Raw genomic sequence first — 20,401 nt, forward strand, 5'->3', positions numbered from 1 at the left:
TTCCTGCCCACCCACGCCGACCGGGGGCTGGGGGGTGGTGGACCCGTCCCAGTTGGGCAGGAGCCCCGCAGCAGGAGCCGCATACACAGATGCGCAGTAAGACAGGAGAGCTTTATGGTCCGAGTGGTGTGGAAGGACAGCGAAAGGACATGAGTGTTGACGGCCTCCCCGCTCGGCCTGCGCACGCCCGAGCTCAGGTGCAGGTGCAAAGCCGGTCGCTGTGCCTGGGAAGAGCTGCCCCCAGAGAGGCGCCAGCGCTGCCTGCCCTCTGCGCACAGGTGCCCCGAGGGTCTGGGGACTGGAGGTCTGCAGCGCCGGCGCAGCCGAAGCGGAGGCCGCTGCATGCAGCGGGCCTGGGTGAGTGCGTGCGGCGGGCCGAGGGCAAGCAGGGGGCCGGGCAGGCGACGGGAACAGCGCCCCACCCCTGCAAACAGCCTCACGGGCTTCCTCGGCTTCAGTCCCATCCCTGAGAAGCGCTGGGGGCCGGCTGCCCACAGAGCCTGCTGCCCCTCCCCGCAGGGCAGGCCCAGCGCCCCCAGCACACGCGGAGTGCCCTGCGGTCTGTGGCAGCCAGGCCTAGAGCTCCTCGTAATCGCCGCCCCCGCGGAGGTGGCCGCCCGGGGCCCCGCCCCCCAGGAAGGCCTCCAGCTCGTGGACCGCAGTCCTCTCCGGGCCCCGCCGCCGCCGCCGCTCCTCCCGGCCCTTGTCCTCCACCTGGTCCCTGCTCTTCTTACGCCTGCTCTTCTTCTTTGCGGCCTTCTCTTCCTCCTGGAGAGGCGGGTGCAGCGTCAGCCGGGGGCTGGGAGAGCAGGGCCCGCCCTGGGGCCCACGCTGCCCAGCGGCACCCCGGGAGGGCTCAGGGAGCGTGTGTACCTCTCTGCTCTTCTTCTTTTTCTTTTTCTTCTCCTTCGAGGGAGGCTTGCCCTCCTTATCTGCATGGATAAGATGCAGTGTCAGCTCCCCGTGGACCAGAGGCCAGGCCCTCCCCGGGCCTCCCGGACTGGTGTGAGCCTGGGAGTGGGTGGGTCCAGCAGAGGCCCTGAGCCGGGGTCCCAGTGTGAGCACAGCCCAGAGTGAACACCCAGCACCTCAAGCCTCTGCCCTGCGTCTGGGTGGGGCCCTGGCTACAAAGGCAACAGGAGCCACTCCTGTGGACGGGCCGATACTTCAGCACCAGGACAGGCCCGGGAAGGTCCTTTCCTCTCCACTTTGGGGACGAGGCAGTTCCAGGACCGGCCCAGGTGACGCTGCTGGGCTCGAGCTGCCCAGGGTGGAGGCTGGGGATGGGGCAGGGAGCCGTGGAGCTGGCCAGGGTCGTCATGGAGCACGGGGGCTCAGCAGCCTGGAGACCGTGCCAGATTTTTCCACGGAGGGCCAGCAATGCAGGGCCGGACGGAGGGTCCAGAAGAGCTCGCAGCAGCACTGCCCACGCCGCCAAATGCCTCCTGCGTGGCCACTCGGTCAGATGCCTCAGCTGCCCATCCTTCCAGCCTGGTCCTGGCCTGAAAGCCTGGGATGTCGTCAGAACACAGCCAGACCCCGAGCAGGACAGAGAAAGAAGGGACTGGGCTTCCGGCCCCGCGGGACGGCCTCGCTGCTTGCGCCCCTGTGCTCCTGACCTTGCTCCTGTGCTCTGGGGCCCCCAGGCTCAAAGGCACAGGTGAGGGGGTCAGAAACATGGCCCCTGGCTGGGACACAGTACAAGTCACCAGTGCCGACGCAGCTGGATGGGGAGGGAGGGGCAGGCGTGTCGCCCCGCAGCTACCTTCCTCGCTGCTCTCCTTGCGGCCTGTGTCCTCCAGCCCCAACCCAAAGAGATCCGAGTCGTTCTTCAATCTGAAGGAGGGGGCGGGGGGTTTGGGGGGCAGAGGCGGCTGGACAGGGCCGGCTTCCTCGTCCGTCACATCCGAGAGGTCCTCTCGCACCGGGAACTCACCCTGGAGAAGGAGCGGGCAGGTGGGCCGCCGAGCCCCTCCCCGGTTCCCTGTCACGTGACTCCGTAAGGAGGCTCCTGCACCGGCCCCGCACCATGGGCTCACCCAGAGTGACGACGGCCCGAGCGGGGCAGCCGTGACGCCGAGGTCCCCCACCACATCCTCCCCAGAACAGGGGCAGCCTGGGCCTGGCACACGCAGCCCCCTGCGGGGCAGCCCTCCGGGCTCACCCAGGCTGCCCTGACTCACGCCCCGCGAGACCCCCGCCACGTTCTCGTGCCTTCGGTGCCTTTCCGCCATTCCCCACCCACCACTCGCCCTGGACTCGGAGGCAGCGTGGGTGCCAAGGTCGGTCCTCACCGCTCTCCGCTGAGCATCTGGGTCACTCTCAAAGTCAGGGTCGTCCATGACGAAGGACAGCATCTGGGCGGCAATAGGCCCCTCGGGGTCACTCTCTGACGACACCTGCTTGTCCTCCCCCTCCTCCAGCCCCGGAGAGGAGCCCTCGGCGGGGCGCTTGGTGCCGCCTGGCCAGTGGGGCTCCGTGGCCCTGGGAGCTGCATCCTGGTGTGGCCTCGAGGCCTTCGTGGAGGAACTGCAGGACACACAGGAGGGTCACGGAGCCTGAGGCTGCCCTCCCCACCAGGATAGCCCTTCCCTCCCACCCCCAACATTACCGTTTGGTCCCTGGTTCAGAGCACTTCTGGGGGACCAGGATGGTGGCCTCGTGGCGCCCTGCCGCCTCCTCTTCTTCCTCCTCGCTGGACAGAGTGATGTGCTCCCTGGGGATGGGGCCCGTGGGTGGCAGGGGCCTGTTAGGCGGCTTATCTTCAAGATCCACGTCGTCCTGGAAACCCGCCACCATTGGGTTCCCTCCTGGGGCCTCCCCATCACTGCAAAGGACAGGCAGGCAGTCAGAAGTCACGAGGTGGGTACGGAGTGCCCACCCTGATCTCCAGGCCCCTCTGTGCCAGGCAAGGGCCCTGACGGCGGGGTTGTCCACCCTTGCGTGGACGCAGCAAAGGAGGACCCACTTCGAGGGTGGCCTTGGGGGCTGTTCTGTGTAGGGGACCCACCACATTGCAGCAGAGCTGTGGCAGAGATCGACAGGAGAGCAGGCGTAAGGTGGGCTGAGGAGAGGACAGAGACGCCACCGTGTGGCAGGAAGCCACGGCAGGGCCCGCGGGTGGACATCTGAGGCGGGTGCCCTCCCGGGGGGTGGCAGGGTGAGGAGTGTGGGGCCCAGGGTGATGGGGGGCTCAGTGATGCCGGGGCCCTGCCTTGGCAGGAGCACAGTGCTGGCTTCGGTCTGGTATTTTGCACTTCGGGACACACGGTGACGGTGGAGGTGGAGGTGGGTCTCACTCGGGCTCACACCGGGAAGGGAGAGTGCGCCGGGCCTCGAGCCTCCCCCATGCGGCCCTGACCGGCCACCCCCTGGGGGAGAAGCTGACAGCGGCTCTTTGGCCCCAGGGTTCCTCCTTCCACCGGCCAATGCTCTCAAGTGGCATCAGCCCGAGGAGGTCACTGACAGGAAGATGCCGCCGACAGGTGGGTCACCGGCAGTCGGGGAGCCCTGCTCCCTCCCTGCAGGTGTGAGGCTGCCCTTCCCTCAGCTCCTCAGGCCCAGCTCTGCTTTTGTCCCCGGCGCCCAGATGCAGGCGGGGTGCCTGTCCCCTCCGCCCGCCCAGTGCCAGGGTGGCAGCAGAGTCCACACCTGACGGGCCAAGGGCCAAGGCTGAGGGCGGCAGCCGACACCTGCCTGCCTTCCAGGCCCGGCCCTAACCTGTCGCTGTCCTGCGGGGCCGTGGCTCCAACTTCCTTTTCATCCTTCGGGGGGGCTGCGTCCTCCAGGAAGCTGCGGTCAAGACTGTCGTCAGGAACAAAGTCCTCCACGTTCTGGACTCTTGCCGGGGCCTCTGAAGCTGGGGCCGGCTCTGTGGACAGCAGGCACCAACTCTCGCCCAGCGCCCAGCCCAGCCAGGTCCACCCCAGGCTGGGCCACAAGCGGGATGCCGTGTGGCTAGGCTGTGGGGCTGCCTGCCCCGCAGGAAGAAGGGGGACCCCGTCCTGGTCGGCAAGGGCTCCCGGGGCCAGCGAGACAGGGCCGCGCCCCGCTTGGGATGCCTGTGCCCACCTCCCGAGGGCTGCTCCTGGAGCCTACCTGGGGGTGAAGGGGCCACCTCGGCCGCCGGCGAGATCCCGAACAGCCGTGAGATGACGCTGCGCCGCGGGGGTGCGGCAGGGACCAGGGGCTGCGCAGGGGCTGGCGGCGCCTCCGACGCGGAGGGGGGCCCCGGGCAAGCCGAGGGGGCCTGGAGGGGCGGCTGCGGAGCCGGCTGGGGCGTGCCGGGGCTGGAGCTCGCCGTGGGCACTGCGCTCAGAGGCACCACAGGAGACGGGGAGCCTGAGGACGGACTCTGCCCGTTGGTGGCCAGCGGGGACGCGTGGCCACGGCTGCGTGCCTCCATCATCTCGAGGAAGCTGCGGGCAAACAGGGCGAGGAGTGAGAAAGCCACCTCCCCGCGTCTCTTGCTCTCAGGCTCCTCAGGGGCTGCTGCTGCTGTGCCGGTGGTGACGGGGTGTCCCCGCGCTCAGGCTCAGAGCCCCCACCTGCCTTTCCAGGAGGTTTCCCAGCGCGGGCTGGTGGCAAACACTGACAGCGCCCCCAGGGCGGGGGGTGACAGGTGCGGACACCAACGCTGGCTGGGAGTCTCTTCCCGCGAGGGGAAGGGTGCGTGCGTGTGTGCCTGTGTTTGTGCGTGTGTGCACGTGCACGTGCGCGGACAGGCAGGCTTTGCTGTGCCCCCGCCCTATGCCCCCCGACCCTGTTTCTAGGACCCACCTACAGGGATAGGCTGCAAGCCTCCCAGATAGGGAGGAGCCTAGACCCGGGTGGCCTGGGCCCGACCGTCCCACTGGCTGAGGACCCTGGTGTCACCTAGGCCTGTAGCAGGGCCCTCCTCCCGTGGGGTGGGCTTTCAAACAGAAGGTGTGGAATGGAGAGCCGGCCTGTGCTTGTGGGCCGGGGTCCCGGGGGCCTGGGGTGTCTGGGCCGGCCGCCCTCACCTCTAGGTTGGTATTTGGGGGAGGGGGTGGGGGGGTGGGAGGAAGGACGGGCAAGGCACTGGGTCCTGGCGCAGGCCGGGAGCGGGATCCGCCCCAGACCTCGTCCGGTCCCCCGGCTGCTCAGGGGAGGTCACGGGGACACCACTGTCGAGCCCCCCCATGGCGCCACCTTCTTCCAATGGCCTGGTCCCGGGGGCTGGCTGGGGACGGGCGCTGTGGGGGGGCTCCAGCTGCCACCTCCCCAGGGACCCTGTGCTTGGTGACGCCGGGCGCCCAAGCTCTCCGTCAGAGGACACCTTGCAGGAGCTGGTCAGCCCCAGGGTGGCGTCCACGGTGAGGCCGGCCTGGCAGCCGGAGCAGGTGAGCACACCCCCCCCACCCTAGAATGACTCCTGCTTCTCCCCGTCTTGCTGTTCCAGAAGCAGCAGCTGGATCTTTCTCTGGGAGACCCAAAGGCCCTTCCTCGAGTCCATCTGTGGGAGCTGGGAGGCGCGAGGGTCCTGCCTGGGCCGCAGCCAGAGCCCGTGCTCCAGGCCGTGCGCGCAGGCGGGGAAGCAGCCTGCTTCCTACCCCCCAGCCCCGACATTCGGATAATTCAACAAAACAAAGGAAGCACCTGTTTTTAGGGGTGGTTCAGGGTTAGGCCTTCCCCCACGAGCTGTGGAAGGCGGATGGGCCTGCTACCTGCTCTGGGTGCCCCAAGACCCTGCGAGGGCACAGGAGGGCCTGCCTGGGGGCTGCTCCCCACCCGCTCGGCCGTCCTGCTGGAAGTGCCAGGACAACGCCCCTTCCTCCACTATCAAGGACCAGGAGATTTGGTTCCCACCCCACACGCCCTCCCAAGGTCAAGGAGCTCTCTCCACTGGCATCAATCTGGGAAACCTACGTCAAAACAGGGACGGGGCCTTGGCTGGAAAACGTCAGGGTGGCCGGTCTTGCCGGGGCCTGGGGTGGACACGTGGCCGGGTCAGCGGCTCCCCGTTCTGCGTGCCAGGTGGCCGACAGGTGGGCCGGTCTGGACAGAGGCAGGCTGGGGCCAGGCAGCTAGAGCGCCTACAGCCGCACCGGGCCTGCACGCCGTGTTCCCTCCACCCCCGCAAGGCAGGCAGCTGTCTGGGGGCAGCAGCTGCAGAAGCACCTCCGTGAACTGACGGCCACACTGTGTGCCCGTCACACCCGGTTAAAGCAGGCCAGGCCCGATGTGCTCAGTGGGCAGGGGGTGGCAGGGCCCTGGGGTGTCCAACCTCACATCCTCAGGGTCAGGAGGAGCCCGCTATCTGCTTCCCAAGGAAGAGCTGAGAGCTGACAGCGTGGAGAGCGCCACCCTCGCCCCCTTCCCACGGGGCCTGGACCACATCCAAAGCTGAAATGACTCGATTTCTTTGAGCAACACAACTCCACGCGGACAGATCTACCCGGGTGGGTGGCACTCGTGCTGCGGCCCCGCCAAGCGCACCCCGAGCTCAGAGGGAGGCCTGGCCCACAGGGCACACGTGTCACCTGCCCGCAGAGCCCTGCCTGCAGGGTCTAAGCGCTGAGGGCAGCTGCAGCCGACATACATGTCGTAGTTCTGGTCCTCGGTCTCCTGCTGCACGGACAACTCCTCCAGCGTGGCATCGATGTCCAGCTGGTTCGTCTCCAGCTGCCGCAGCAGCGTCTCTCTCTACAGAGAGGAAGCAGACACCTGAGCTGGGACCGTCACTGCGGTGAGCCACCCCTTCCGCCTGGCGCCCCTCCCGGCTGGCCCTTAAGGGACAAGACCGCCTCAAGCGGAGTGCCTGGAGCCGGGAGCCCGCACGGCCTCGCCCGGGGGGCGTGACGCCTCGGCTGCCCTGCAGGCTCCAGGGGCAGAGGTCGTGATGTGAGCGAACCACCCAGAGAGACAGCGCCCTGTTCACACGAGGTGCCCCGAGGTGTAAGAAGCCCTAGCACCTGCTGAAAACCACGCGCTTGCTGCCGGCCCCAGGCTCAGCGTCAGCAGCGGCTTCCAGCTTCCATCCTGCCCGATGCCACCCCCCCAACCCAGGCTGGGGGTGTTTTCCTGCGATTTGTGTGCACGTTTTACTTGGACAGAAAGTTAAAGGGACCCCTGCAGGCGATGTGGATCAACACGCAGGATAGGGCGGCCGGCACGTCTGCGAGGTCTGGACACCCTGGAAATGCCCGCCGCCCTAGCCTGCAGAGGCCTTGTCTCTTCAAAAGGCGGCGAGAGGAAAGGAAAGACAGCCGCTCGCCTGAGTTAAGTTCTACATCCTTTTGGAGAAAGAACAGAAGCCACTGTGGCTGCAAGGGCCGCGGGTCAATGTCCCAGTGACAAGCCGTGTGGGTGGCACGTGTCCCCGCTACGTGATGAGCAGGGCAGTCACCTCTGGGGTCTCGCGCACAAAAGCCCATCACCCATCTGAGGTCAGACAGACCCTGAGCCAGGCACGTCTGAGGAACTGTCACAGCCCAGTGCAGCCGCGGAAGTGACCACTACGAGTGGGGTGGGCTGGGTGGGGCCCAGGACACAGGGCCGGCAGGAGGTGCCGACAAAGCCTGGTTCTGTGGTCTTGACGGGAACACCGTGGAAACACAAGGCTGCAATCGGGGAACTGAACCGGGGCACGGGAACCCTCTGCGCTCTCTGCAAACCTACAACTGTTCCCAAATACGAGGGTCAATAACGCCAACAGCAAAGGGCTGCACAGCAGGGGGAGGAGGGCAGGGGCTTCTCGGGCCCATCCCGGCACCTGTCGCCAGAGAGGGGCCAGGTCCACCACGGGGACACAGCGGCACGGCCACAGGGAGGATCCGAGGCGTCCTGATCTGGGTGCCGGGGCCGAGGGCACCTCCACAGCGAGGACGGACACACGAGGGCCCCAGCAGGGGTCAGCGCAGAGGGTCGCAGCTCCCGGGAGGAACGTGTAAGGACACCCACGTTCTCCCGCAGCTGGGTCCGTGGTTCCAGAAAGGCCCAGGTCCCGGACCCCCCAGCAAGGGGAGGGGACAAGGCGGGCCATCCAGCGGCCGCCAGCACCCGCGCGCGGCGTCCGAACTGATGGCCTCGCTCCAACCAGACCACCAAGCTGCCCGCCCGCTGGGGCCCCACCCCTGCGCCACAGCGGCCCTGGCAGATCCAAGCCCCACCCCCTGCACCCTGCCGGCAGGGCTCACCTGAAGCTGCAGGAATGGGATGTTGAAGAACCTGTGCAGGTACTTGAGACCGAAGCTGTTCTTCATGGAGGACTCGGCGTAGCGGAAGTAAGACGACCCTGGGGGCCTGTTCGTGAAAAGCACGGAGACATGAGGGACGGTGGTGGCAGCGGGCAGCGTGGCGTGGCCCCTCCGGGCCGGGCCACCCTTGGCGCCAGCACCCCTTGCAGGGCTGAGTCGCCTCCTGTGGGTGACGGGCTCACAGTCGCCAGGCAGAGACCTGAAGTTCAGAGGGCTCTGCTTGGCCGGGCGCCCACCAGGGGATGCCTGCACCAGGGAGGTGCTGCCTGCCTGCCCCGGCAGGACCTCGACGCACCATCCCCAGCGCCCGGCCCCGGCCTCGGAGATGGAGGGAGGCTGCCGCCACCTGGCACCTGGGACTGCCAGCTGCCCACCCTCGGTCCTGCCCACCCACACCCCACCCTCCAGGTCTGCGTCCCCGTCCCGGCGGGGCAGGGAAGCCGGGGGAGCTGGCACACCTGGGGCCCCGGGGCCGTGCCGCTGGGTGGGCAGCCAGGGCTCGATGCGGAGGAGGGCGCGAGCGGGAGCGTCCGGGGCGGCTAGGCCGTGCCAGGCCGTGCCCACGGGCTGGCACCCACCTGTCCAGGTTGTCGATGAAGTCTCGCACGTCGTCGGGCAGGATGACGCGGTGCTCGCCCATGTCGCGGTAGTTCCCCAGCACGCACACAGGCACGTGCGTCGGCACTTTGGGAAGCTCCCGGAGGATGTAGTTGAAGGTCCTTGGGAGGCGCGTGTGGGGAGAGACCCGCCCCCGGGGAAGAGCCTGGCTGAATGGGCAGCGTGCACACTGCCCACGGCCAGCCCTCAAGAAGCACTGAGTGCCCTGCTGGACGCCCTCGCGGGCCAGCGCCCTTACCACTGCTTGGTGATGTCGAACATCATGACCACCCCGTTGCAGTTCTTGTACACGTCCAGGAACTCGGCATCCAGGGCCATCTCGGACTCCGCCTAGGGATGGGGGAATCGGGCCTCAGAGACGGTGCCCCGGGCCAGGTCCCACAGGTGCACCCACCATCTCCGGGGAAAGGCTGAACAGGACTTTCACAACTGAAAAGACAACGGCTATTTTCATTTTGGGGAAAAAAACGTAGACGCAAGGTTATCTGGAGCGGAGGCCACATCGTGCCTGCCCTCAACTGAGGGTCTCCCGCATTGGCCGTCGGCAGTGTCCTGCCCTTGGGGCTCACGGACGCTCCACTGCTGGGACAACTGAGCTGAAGAAGTGCGTCGCAGAGCTGAGGATGCATGTCCCAGAGAACCTTCCAGAGCACACACACCAGGGAGGCTGCAGAGCTGGGGGCGGTGGCAACATGCCCACAAAGACCACACAGACCTGGGCCAGGCGGTCACTGAATCTTCCTGTCCTAAAAGGGAATCCTAAAGGCTGCCTGCTGTCAGGAGGCCGTCTACGGACAGGAGGACATGGAGAGAAGGGCCCTTAGAAGCCATCAGAAAGCTTTGCGGACCGGAAGGAGTGCTAGCTGGCCCCTGACTTCTTTGTGTCGAGGTGGCGACCGTGGTGAGAGCCCTCTCGGAGCCCCACTCATGCCCACGTGTACCCAGGGCCACACCTGAAGGTATGCCTATGCTTTTAACAGCTGAGGCCTTTGTAACACGGATATAAAATTAGGCCACTTCACCCAAATACCTCTCAGGTCACCCCAACTCCGAGTAGGGTCTGGCGGGCATCCCTGACACAGAGCAGCAGCTCAGGGGACCCCAGCCACCCCAACGCGACCAAGGGCAGCATGGGAGTGGCCACTGAGCCACCTGAGTCCACCAGCACAGATGGAGTCCTCAGGAGGGCCAGGCAGGCAGGGGGCAGAGGGGTCTGAAAAACAGATGCCTGCTCACAAGCCCCCACCCGAAGTAGTGGGCCACGTGGGAAGAGACGCAGCTCACCTCCTGGGGGTCATTCTCCATCTTCAAGGCATCGCCTCGCTTCTTGCATTTCCCTTAAGAAAAGACACAAAGTCACGGGGTGGAAACGCTGGGCCCAAGGATGCCCTGAGGGGGTGGCAGCCCCTCCTCGTGTCCCACTGCCCCCCATGCCCCTGCCCCCACCTCCAGTAGGTGCCTTACGGGCTGGGGTTGGAGCCCCCGGGACCCTAGGGCAGGACACGGCCAGGACCCCAGGGAGGCCACGGAGGCTCCCTGAGCCGGTGCTGAGGGTGGACGAGCTGGGCTTGGGGCCAGGAAGCCGTGGAACCACCTGAGCAGCAACAGCGCCCAAGCCCAGCCTCCCTTCCCTCCACCTCAGACATTTCTGACAGGGGAGGAAGGACCACTCGTCACCCTAGGGTCCTGGGGCCCTCAGTCTCAGAGCAGCGGGCTGGGCGAAACCAACAAACCAGGGTTCGTTTATTAGAAGGCCGCCCTCTGCCTCTTCCGCAGCCTCTCCCAGAACCTCTCACCACCCTCTGATCCCGTCTCTGGAGGCGCCCCCAGCTCAACAGACGCTGGCCACCTCGCGCCCTCCCAGTGGACGCCTGGGGCCACAGGGTCGAGGCCCGAGCACCGCGACTGCCGACAGGTGTGGCCGAAGCCCAGGACGTGCCACCACCGCCCGGCTGCGAGCAGAGCGGAAACTGGGCCAGTGCTCCTGGGAGGAGAGCCGGGCAGCCAGAGTCATGCCACGCCCGCTCCCACCATGAGGGGCACCACCTCTCAGCCGCTGCCACCCCCCTCCAACTCGATGCCCTTTGCTGCTGTGGACGAGCCTCGGACGTGTCCAACAGGGGACCAGTTAGGGTGGTAGAGAAGGCACTTTTCCTTCCCACTCTGAAGATTCCCACCCGAGGGGGACCAGATGACGGAGCTCTGGGGATGCTGCGCGCTCATACGGAATGCTGCCCCTGCCCCTGGCTGCCAGCACGTGAGCAAGCCTCCTCTCCACACTGCAAGGAGCTCTGTGGAGAACAGCCACCCAGGGAACTGTGGCCAGCCCATCACTGCCCTTCCACGGGCGGGAAGCGGGGTGCTCGGAGGTCCCCAGAACAGGGCAATGTCTGCCTCTGTACCATGAGGCTGTTCCCCCGCACTGAGGACACGACATGCTGCCGCATGCAAGGGGTCCCGTCGCCAAAGACAGAGCCCGTTCTGGACGTGGGCATCCCGTCCCGAATGAGTGCAGACCCAGGGAGTCGGAGCCAGGCACGCGGGGGCAGGGGTGCGGGATGTGCCGGGGCATGGAGGGCAGCCTGGCCCGGGCGACGGCTCCCCCTCACATCCGGGCTGGCGGCTGGGCCGCAAGGGGCTGCTTCCTAGTGCTACCCGGCCGCACGCACACAGGACGCCGTGCAAGCACGGCTCGCAGCACGAGGCCCCTCCAGGCCCCGTGGGGTTTAAAGCACCCCGGGGGCAGCAGTATCCTCACCGGCTCAGTGGGTCCTCGGAACCCAAACCCGCCTCCACAGAACGTGGTGTAGGAGAGCGCGCATGTCCTGCACCAGAAATCACAGGCTCGTAGAAGACAACGTCTCTTTGTCCCTGAAGGACGGGAGGAGCTATAGCAGGCCTGCGGGGTCCGAGGCCGGGCCTGGGGGTCGGAGGTCAAACCTGCAAGGTCAGACCATGGTGCACACAGGGCACCGGCCCCAGGGAGGAGCACGAGCATCACAGAGGAGGGGCCGATGGCCTGGGTGCGAGGAGGAAATGAATGAGATGGAGCGCTGGGGGCGAACATGCCCACGCCCCCCGCCCCGGCCCGCCCGCTGCACACAGGGCACGGCCATTTGGGGTCTGTGTGAGTGCTGGGGTCCCCGAAAGCTCAAGCCACTGCAGAAGCCAAGGACCCTTGGCTCTGGGCACAGGGGCAGCAACAAGTGGGCTGCCACACCGACGGTGCTGCAGGAAGGGCTCCCTGAACAGCCCCCCAGAGCCTCTGGGTGTGGTCCGTGTCCGCCCTCCATGGCCACGTGCTCAGCTCAAGCGGGTGGAACAGGTGTTTCAAGAGCAAAGACCATGGTGCCCTGACGGGTCAGCACCGGGCGCTCCATCCTGGACCACACACCCGGAGCCCGACGGCACGGTCAGCACAGAGCCAGGCCTCCGATGGCCCCTGTGCCCAGGAGCCAGAGTCAAGGGACCGAGGCGCCAGGAGGCGGCAGAGGAGGAGCCGCCAGCGAGGGAGAGAGGACAGCTGTTCTCCTCCACAGCACAAGCAAAGCTTGAAAGAGAAAAGCACGCTCATAGAAGGATCTGACTTACCTTTGTCAACCACATCCCAGACTTCAACTTTCACGATATCATCAGTGGCTAAAATAGGGGGAAAACAGTAAGATCAGCACCCAGTGTGAACTTCTGGTTTCAATGGACCACCTTCAGGGGCCGTGCGGATGTCACTGTCCCCACTCGGCGCCTCCCCAAGGGCCCCTGCTCCCGCCCAGGCTGGCGGGTGCTGTGCCCAGGACACCCCCTCCCTGGAAGGCAGGGAACAATCTGGACACCTCCTCAGCTGACACAACCGCGTGTCCTGAAGGGTCCCTGGGGCGGGCTCGTGCCCAGCCAGAACCCAGGCCCCCGCAGGCCCCCTGGCTTCCGCGGGAAGGCCCGGTTCCAGTGACTCTGCCCCTGCTCCTTGGCAGAGGTCTCTGGTCTGCTGCGTGCGGGGGGCCAGGGGAGCAGGCTCTGGGATCGGCCAGTCTGGCATCAGGGCCTGTGCACATGCCCGGGCCGTCAGCAGGTCCACCCGCCACCCCAGGGATTCCGTGGGGAAAGGGAAGAGGCGGGGAACTGCCAGGCACCTGCCACCAAGCTGCAGGGCACAAGAAGTGCGCTGTCCCCGCCAACTTCACCCCAAACCGGGAAGGGGTGCCCTAGGGGGTGAGGCTTCCCTCTGCAGCTGGCGGGCAGGGCAACACTGAGTCCACACAGCTGTCCTACTTCGCGGCCTGGCCGTCCCTAGGAGGGAGTTGGAACTTCTACAAAGGCCCATGTGTCCTGCTGTTGGCCCGCTGGATTTTTTTTTCAACGAAAAGGAATGTTTTGGTTTTTTTTTAAAATTCTAGATCAGTTCTTTTTTTTTTTTAATTTTTATTTATTTATTTTTGGCTGTGTTGGGTCTTCGTTTCTGTGCGAGGGCTTTCTCCAGTTGTGGCAAGCAGGGGCCACTCTTCATCGCGGTGTGCGGGCCTCTCACTATCGCGGCCTCTCTTGTTGCAGAGCACAGGCTCCAGACGCGCAGGCTCAGTAGTTGTGGCTCACGGGCTTAGTTGCTCCGCGGCATGTGGGATCTTCCCAGACCAGGGCCTGAACCCGTGTCCCCCGCATTGGCAGGCAGATTCTCAACCACTGCGCCACCAGGGAAGCCCCGAAAAGGGATGTTTAAAATGGCTCAAAGGTCTTGTGCTTTCTGGCTCCTGAGCACGCAGAGTGGATTCTCTCCCTCCCAGCAGGGCGCCCCGTGGTCGCTGTCCCCCAGAAGCGGAGCGGAGGTGCCCGCCGTTCTGGCTATGGCCGGGTGGCCGCCAGGTGTGTTCTGCCCATCAGGCAATCTCGCCAACAAACCCCCTCCCAGGACCCTGTGGGGACTGGCACTTCACAACTGCCGCTGAGAGCTGGGCTCCAAGGCCCTGGGGGCCTCTGTCTGCTGGGGCCCAGCACGTGCTGTGGCCGGGATGGTCCCTGCCCGGAGGCTCTGCCCCTGGGACGTCCGAAGGTCTGGGCCTCTGGCCCCGCTCCCTAAGTGGACCGAGTCTCCCGCGGGACAGGGGACTTCAGGGCAACCCCAAAGCGGCTTTGATGAGCCCCCGAGTTCACGCGTGTGCGGCGTTCCTGTGACGACCCCAGGCTGGGGGAGGGCGACGGGAGGAAAACCCCTACCCAGCAGGCCGGTGCCCACCCAGACCCCCGGGAAGCCCCCCACCCACCGCCGCCCTCACTTTTGTAGCTCCAGTGGATGCTGGTGACCTGGATCTCCTGTGTGGGGATGTACTCCTCCACGAACTTCTTGCCCTGCAGCCGGTGCCACAAGGCTGTCTTGCCCGTGTTCCTGTCCCCTCGGATCACGATCTTCACTGCGGGGGAGAAAGCGCACAGATCAGGCAAACAATCACGGCAAAGGCAAACTTTCACTCCGCCGAGGGAGTGCATGCACGGCTTCTGGTGCACAGACGTGGCCAGTGTGGCTGGCGAGCCCCGAGAGCTGAGTGGGGTGGGCTTATCCCCCCCCCGGAGGGATAAGGCCGTGGGCACACGTTCGCTCACTCGGGGCACCGGCAGCCCTGCTCTCCCCCAGGCCCCCGACGGACTTCCTCCGGGGCAGGTGGTCGACCCCGGGACTCTGCTCTCAGGAATGCAGTGCTCCAGAGCCAGGTGCCCGTGGGGCAGGCTGTGCTCGCCTCTGCAGGCCGCACGATTCGCACGTCGGCTCTCACCCTACCTTCCCAGAGCCCTGGCATCTTTGGTGCAGGGTTCTGCAGGACGCAGGGCTCCTCAAGACCACACTCGGGGTGACAGCAGGAAGCCTGGACTCTGCTTTGCTTGCTCAGCCAGTACTTAGGCGCGGGCACGTGGAGGGCTGGGGGCAGCGCCTCCCCCACTGGCACCGAGCGCCTGGCAGGGCCGGTGTGGACTCCGTGCTTCTCACCCGGTCATCCTCCCGGGCGCCGTCTTCTGAGTTTTCAATGTAGTGGCACAAAGTCATCCATGACATTTTGTGTTCTAGACTTCGCGGTTGCTGCTGTGTACTCTTCGTCCTTCCGGATATTTGTTTTGTCTGTTTAATTAATCTTCCCAGAGGCTCGTCTACTTGACCAGTCGCGTACACACACCCCCCGTGTGTTTTGCTGGATGCCTCCACTGATCCTTCTTAAAAACCACTTGCTTCTGCTTTTTTCTTTGTCACTTACTTCCTTTTACTTTCTTGAGGTTTACCCTGTTCTTCTGGGTTTTCACCTTGTATTCTCAGGTCGATGACCACCACAAGTATATGGGGTGTTCATTATCACTGGATTACAAATACTTCTTTGACCCATAAATTACTTAGAAATAGTTTTAAGTTTCCCCCCAAAAGTTGTACTTTTTTGTTATTCCTATCCAGTTTTACTCACTGTGGCCACAGAATGTGGTCTGCATGGTACATATTCTTGGGTGTCTGTTCGGACTGTCGCTTTCAGGAACGCGCCTTGCTTTGAGCGGGGCTGGGTGCAGACACCTGCTCCTTCCTGAGTCTTCCTCTCGCCCGGCCGGCTGTCTGACCTGCAGCCAGTGTGAATCCCCACAGCTCCAGCACACGAGGACCCCACGGGTGCAGCTTCCTTGTGGCTGATATTGACCCACTGCTTGGTTCCACAAGCCTGCTTTCAACCTTTCTATGCCATCGTGTGGTGGACGTGTCTCTTACACACCACACAGCCAGAAAGAAATCAAATCGCAGTCTTTCTTTCACTGGTGCGTCTGCCTGTTCACATTCCCTGGTTGCCAACAGAGGCGGGTAACCCCCTCCTCCACGTGTGATCATTTCCAGTCACTGCCAGGGTTCCCTCCCCTCTTTTCTGCCTTCTTTCATGTTGGGCGAGGTTTTTTTTTTTTTATTCCTCTTTTGCCTGGTATTTATTTGGAAGATTTGAGATCTATTTCTATTCTTAAATTTTTAACACACACCTTTGCTGCAATAAAGTCTGAAGTTAATACATGTCCTTGGCTCCCACTTAAACACAGCTCTGGTCAGTGCCATCGTGGGTTACACGCTGGTTGCTAGTGTTCTGGCTTCTCCTTCTGCGTTCCCCACGGTGGTCACGATGCTTGTTCACCCAATTCCGTGCTGACCCGTGCCTTGCAAACCTCCTCCGTCTCCTGAGCTCCCCCTCCATCTGTCTGGAGTACCTCCTCCAGGATTTATTTCAGCAGGAACCTTCGCACAGAAACTGTCCATCTTAGACTGGAGAGGGGTTTAATCGCACTCGCTTACTTGGTGTAGATTTCTAGGCCGACCAGGCTTTCCCCTCAGGAACGCCTCCACCACCATCACTGCCAGCGTGCTGTCAGGCTCTTGGCTGTCCCTCTGCTTGCACTGGTCGCTTCTACAATTTTCCTCTTTGATTTTGCTGTCCTGAAATTCCCATGATGTGTCCAACTCTGGGAGTTTGAAAGCCCTGGCCTTGGGTTTCTTGGAGTTTCATGTACTCCGGGAACTCCAGAAAGTCCTAGCCTGCATTTCTGCAGTAACTGCCTCTTCTCCATCCCTGCTATTCTTTCCTTCTGAGCCTCAGATCACACGTGTGTGGGCATCGCTCAGTTCTGGGCCCGCATCTCCCTGCCAGGTGCCAACTCCACCTTCAGCTATTATGCTGCTTCGCCTACCTGCCGGCTTTTTGTTTTCGTGACCGTGCTCTTTCATTTCTGGAGGGTCTCTTTGGTTCTTTTTTCAAACACGGCTTGTCTGTCCAGAGTCTTGATATAATCTTAGAACTGTTTCCTTCTTTTATATCTTTACCAATTTTAACATATATTGATATTTGTTTTCTATTCTGTTTTGAGAATGAAAAGTCTTAATTTTCTCTCTCTTCAACTGAAATTCTTTTAAAATTTGAAATTTACTCTTCATAAAAGTTAATTAGAAGAAACCGTATAATGTCAGAAATAAATAAAATGATCTGGTTTCATCCATTAAAAAAAGGAATTGGCCTCTACTTTTAAATTAAAAATTCAAATCAATCTCAGAACCTTAGATATTGGCTCAGATAAGCTAAATAAGTGATTCACTGAAAAACCTTTAATTAAGATTCACCCAAGAAGTGATGAGGAGCCCTTTACTTAAGAAGCATGTGGCATGCAAGACGTTTTACTAAACAGAATAACTCTCTATTTCTATTCTACGTCTTTTCTTTTATTCTAAGTAAAGCTACGACGCAGAAGACACAGGGATGTACTACAGGACCCAAGAATCTCTTCTACTCCCTGATTCAACAGTAATTCTCTCACACTGCCACACATTTCCTGCAAGATAGGGAATCTTTTTTTTGTATTTTCATACAAAAAAAAAAAAAGTATGGTCTATCTTGGATGCAAATGATGCAATCAACCACTCTGCAGGAGGCACAACTGAAATCCAACGATGCCCTTTCTCGTACCAGCAGCAGGATCACTAGACAGATGCCCAGCTGGCCACCTCCTCCTGGGCAGCCCCTCACCCCCACCGCAGCAGTGGCTCCTCTGCTCAGAGCCCTCTAAGGTGTCCCGTTCACAGAGTCCCCAGGACGGTGTGAGGGCCGCACTTCTGCGGCTTGGCCCCCCGTGCTTCTCTCCTGACCTCGCTCCGCTGTGACCCCCTCGGCCCTTCTCCACAAGGCCCGCTCTGACCTTCTACTTAAAGTCCCAACCCCAGCCCCCACCCTGCTCCATTCCTCCACCCTTCAGATAGGTTATATGGTTACCTCCTGATCATGTTTAGTGCCCACAGTCTGCCTTTCTACCCCCACTAGAATGGAAGCTCCACAAGGCAGAGACTGCTGTCTGGGTTTTCACTGATCGACGCTCAGTAAATATTTGCTAAGTAAAGGAACGCTAGGGAAGGAAAACCTATAAATGAAAACGTGGAAGATCACGGGCAGCAAAGGCTCGGGAATTTGCAAATCGGCCCTGCTGGGGCAGGTCAAATAGTTTGCCAAACACAGCTGTTTATTTCCGAAAGAAAAAGCTCTCTTACCCAGAAACCAACCTTTCAAAGGTTTCTTGGTAAGGAAGTGTTTAACTCCATTTTAAGTTCTAGCACTGAAATCCGACTGGCCAGGACTCTGGCTGTCCCAGCGTCTGGAGGCTTTCTCAGTAAGGAACGCAGCCTGGAGCAAGGGCAGTCTGGGCGAAATGCACAAGACCGGTGCTTCCTCACCGGACCCAACACACACAGGCAGCGTCCTTCCACTTCACACGCGAATGACTTCCAAACCATGGGCGCCGTCCAATGGCTCATTTGGGTTTTGATTCTAAACGGGATGTGTGTGCTGGGACACTGCATGGGTGTCACTTCTCATCGTCATAGCAATTTAAAAGAAAACGACTTATCTGCCCCAGGAGGACAAGGTTCTGTAAGAGACAATCATCAATTCTTACCCATAAAAGTCCTGAGTCTATAACTATCATATTGCTGGTTTGCTCCCCTAAGTAAGATGTTTTGGGAAATAAATATTAGAAATGTTCTAGTCTACTGACTAATAAATTTAAAAGTTTCAAAATTGCAGTATTAGCCAACTACAGGGGCAGCACCACCCTGAAATGTCCTGTGGGCACAGCACCCCGTTTCTCTCAACTGCACCACCTTTCATTCATTTTGTTCCAGATCAGAATCTGCCCCCCCTCCCCCCAACTTCCTGAGGCGGGTCTCTTCTCTGGAAGGACTCCCATGTCCTTTCTACTTTTTACTCCCGCCCACCCAGGACCAGGGGGTGTGCCCACCAGGGAGTGCTTTTCCAAAGGTGAACATTTTTCAGGTCCAGTTTCCAAAGGACTAAGATTAAGTTTTAAAAAATAATACCATAAATAATAAAATTAAATAAGGGAACCAAAGGTGGGTTGTAAAGACTTGTGTAAATGCGTATTTTGACTTACTATTCTCTTCTTGGAATGTGAGAGAAATACACACAAAATTGGGTAAAATACATGCAAAACGACCTCTTTTAAACCCGAAGTCTTTCCAATCAGTTTCTTAATATGGTACATTGTTACTGAAATATGGGCCATCACAGAGACTGAAAGGCTCCCCTGAAAGTAGCAAAGGGAGGAATGTCCAGTATCTTGTAGCAATATATGGAAATACTTAAAGAGGGAAACAATTTAAAAGCAGAGAACAACATTAAAAAATCTTTAAATACTCCTAGCAAAAAGCCAGCAAGATGGAAAAACTTTAAAGAGGTCAAGAGGACGGTCAGCCTCTAGGAGCTACACAATTTACATAATTTATAACTGAGGACTGGAAACGACCTGGGCTTTCAGGGCATCTGGTAAATAACTCCTCTTTCCCGTAGGAGAAAAGAAATCTCTACGATAACAAGTAAGAGCCTGTGCCTTCTGGAGCTTTTCTAAATATATTCCTTACAAATGCTTTTTTTTTTTTTTTTTTTTTAAAAAGGGGGCAAGAACGTGCGGCGTAGCTGACATTCCGTCTTCAAACGGGGTACGGAGTCTACAAAGAAAAATCCCATAGCTCAAACTACCAGAGCCAGCGGAGTCCCCCGCTCTCTTCTCTTGCGGGTGACCCCACGGCTCATGGATGGAGAGCTCCACCACCCCCTTTAAGAAGCGTCATACACCACAGACTCTCCCCACGTTATGTAAGAATCTCTCTTAGACGAGGTCACCTGGGCCAATGAGGGTACCGCAGACGCACCAGGAACCGCCTGGACCAATTTCACTCCAATGTCCCATCATGCCAGCATTCCTCGGGAATGACCCACAGGTCAGAGGGGAGCGCCGCGGGCCGAGGAGCCCACCTTCTGGCCCTGGGATCCTTTAGGACCTCCTCTCCGGCCCGCATCACCTCCCAACCCCAAGGGAACGCCCCTGGGGCACCCGCAACGTGCCCGGCACAGGTAAGGGCTCAGCTCACCTGCACACAGACGGCGAGGCCCTCGGAGCGCGACGGGCCCCCCAGCGCTTCCCGGGCGAGGCCCGCCCCGGTTACCACAAGTCCTGGACAGCGCGGCCGGGCCTGCGGACCCCGCGGGACGGCGCCCCCTGCACCCGTGCCCCCACTTTCCACGTGCCCCCGCAGGAACCCCACGCCGGGCCACACTCACTGTTGTACTGCACCCCCTTGGCGAAGCGCCTCTGCAGCGCCTGGTTCATGGACTGCAGCCCGGCCGGGATGTTCTTGTCGCGGCCCGGAGCCTGCTCCGACCCCACCAGCTTCTTGAGCGCGGAAAACATCTTCCCGCTCCCACGTCCGAGCCCGGCGCGGCTCCCGAGTTCAGCGGCAGCGGCGGCGGCGGCGCGGCGCGGATCGCACCATGTCCCGGGCCCCGGCGACCGGGCGCCTGCCTCGAGGGCGGCTCAGGGGCTCAGCCGCGGAGGCTCGGCTTCGGCCCCCGCGGCCCCTGGCGCGGCCGCTCTGCGCTCGTCAGTGCCGCCATCTTGGCGCCGGCTCGGCGGGGCGCGCGGCTACGGGGCTCCGCGAGGGCCACGGGAGTGCGGCGCGCGGAGAGGTGCGCGTGCGCAGAGCGCTGCGGTCTCGGGGCGTGCGGCTA

At 61.8% G+C, this 20,401-nt stretch overlaps 1 protein-coding gene across 4 annotated transcripts; it reads right to left on the reverse strand.

The window, feature by feature from the left end:
• Positions 1-92: 92 nt before the first annotated feature.
• Positions 93-20,335, reverse strand: RABL6 (RAB, member RAS oncogene family like 6). Of its 4 annotated transcripts, XM_082469530.1 has the most exons (16): positions 19,955-20,334; positions 14,102-14,236; positions 12,429-12,476; positions 10,122-10,174; positions 9,076-9,167; positions 8,798-8,938; positions 8,160-8,265; positions 6,563-6,666; positions 4,099-4,418; positions 3,721-3,871; positions 3,011-3,064; positions 2,612-2,827; positions 2,295-2,529; positions 1,766-1,937; positions 874-932; positions 93-768 (listed from the first exon to the last, which is right to left on the reverse strand). In XM_082469530.1, exons 1-16 carry the CDS (start codon positions 20,082-20,084, stop codon positions 577-579), a joined length of 2,208 nt encoding a protein of 735 aa, XP_082325656.1. In that variant the 5' UTR covers positions 20,085-20,334; the 3' UTR covers positions 93-576. The 4 variants fall into 4 exon arrangements, with proteins under 4 accessions (XP_082325656.1, XP_082325655.1, XP_082325657.1 ...); XM_082469529.1 differs by lacking the exon at positions 3,011-3,064 and having other exon boundaries at positions 3,652-3,871; XM_082469531.1 differs by lacking the exon at positions 3,011-3,064 and having other exon boundaries at positions 19,955-20,333.
• Positions 20,336-20,401: the final 66 nt, after the last annotated feature.

This window comes from Balaenoptera physalus (assembly GCF_965194825.1).
Source record: "Balaenoptera physalus genome assembly, chromosome: 7".
NCBI classification, from domain to species: Eukaryota; Metazoa; Chordata; class Mammalia; order Artiodactyla; family Balaenopteridae; genus Balaenoptera; species Balaenoptera physalus.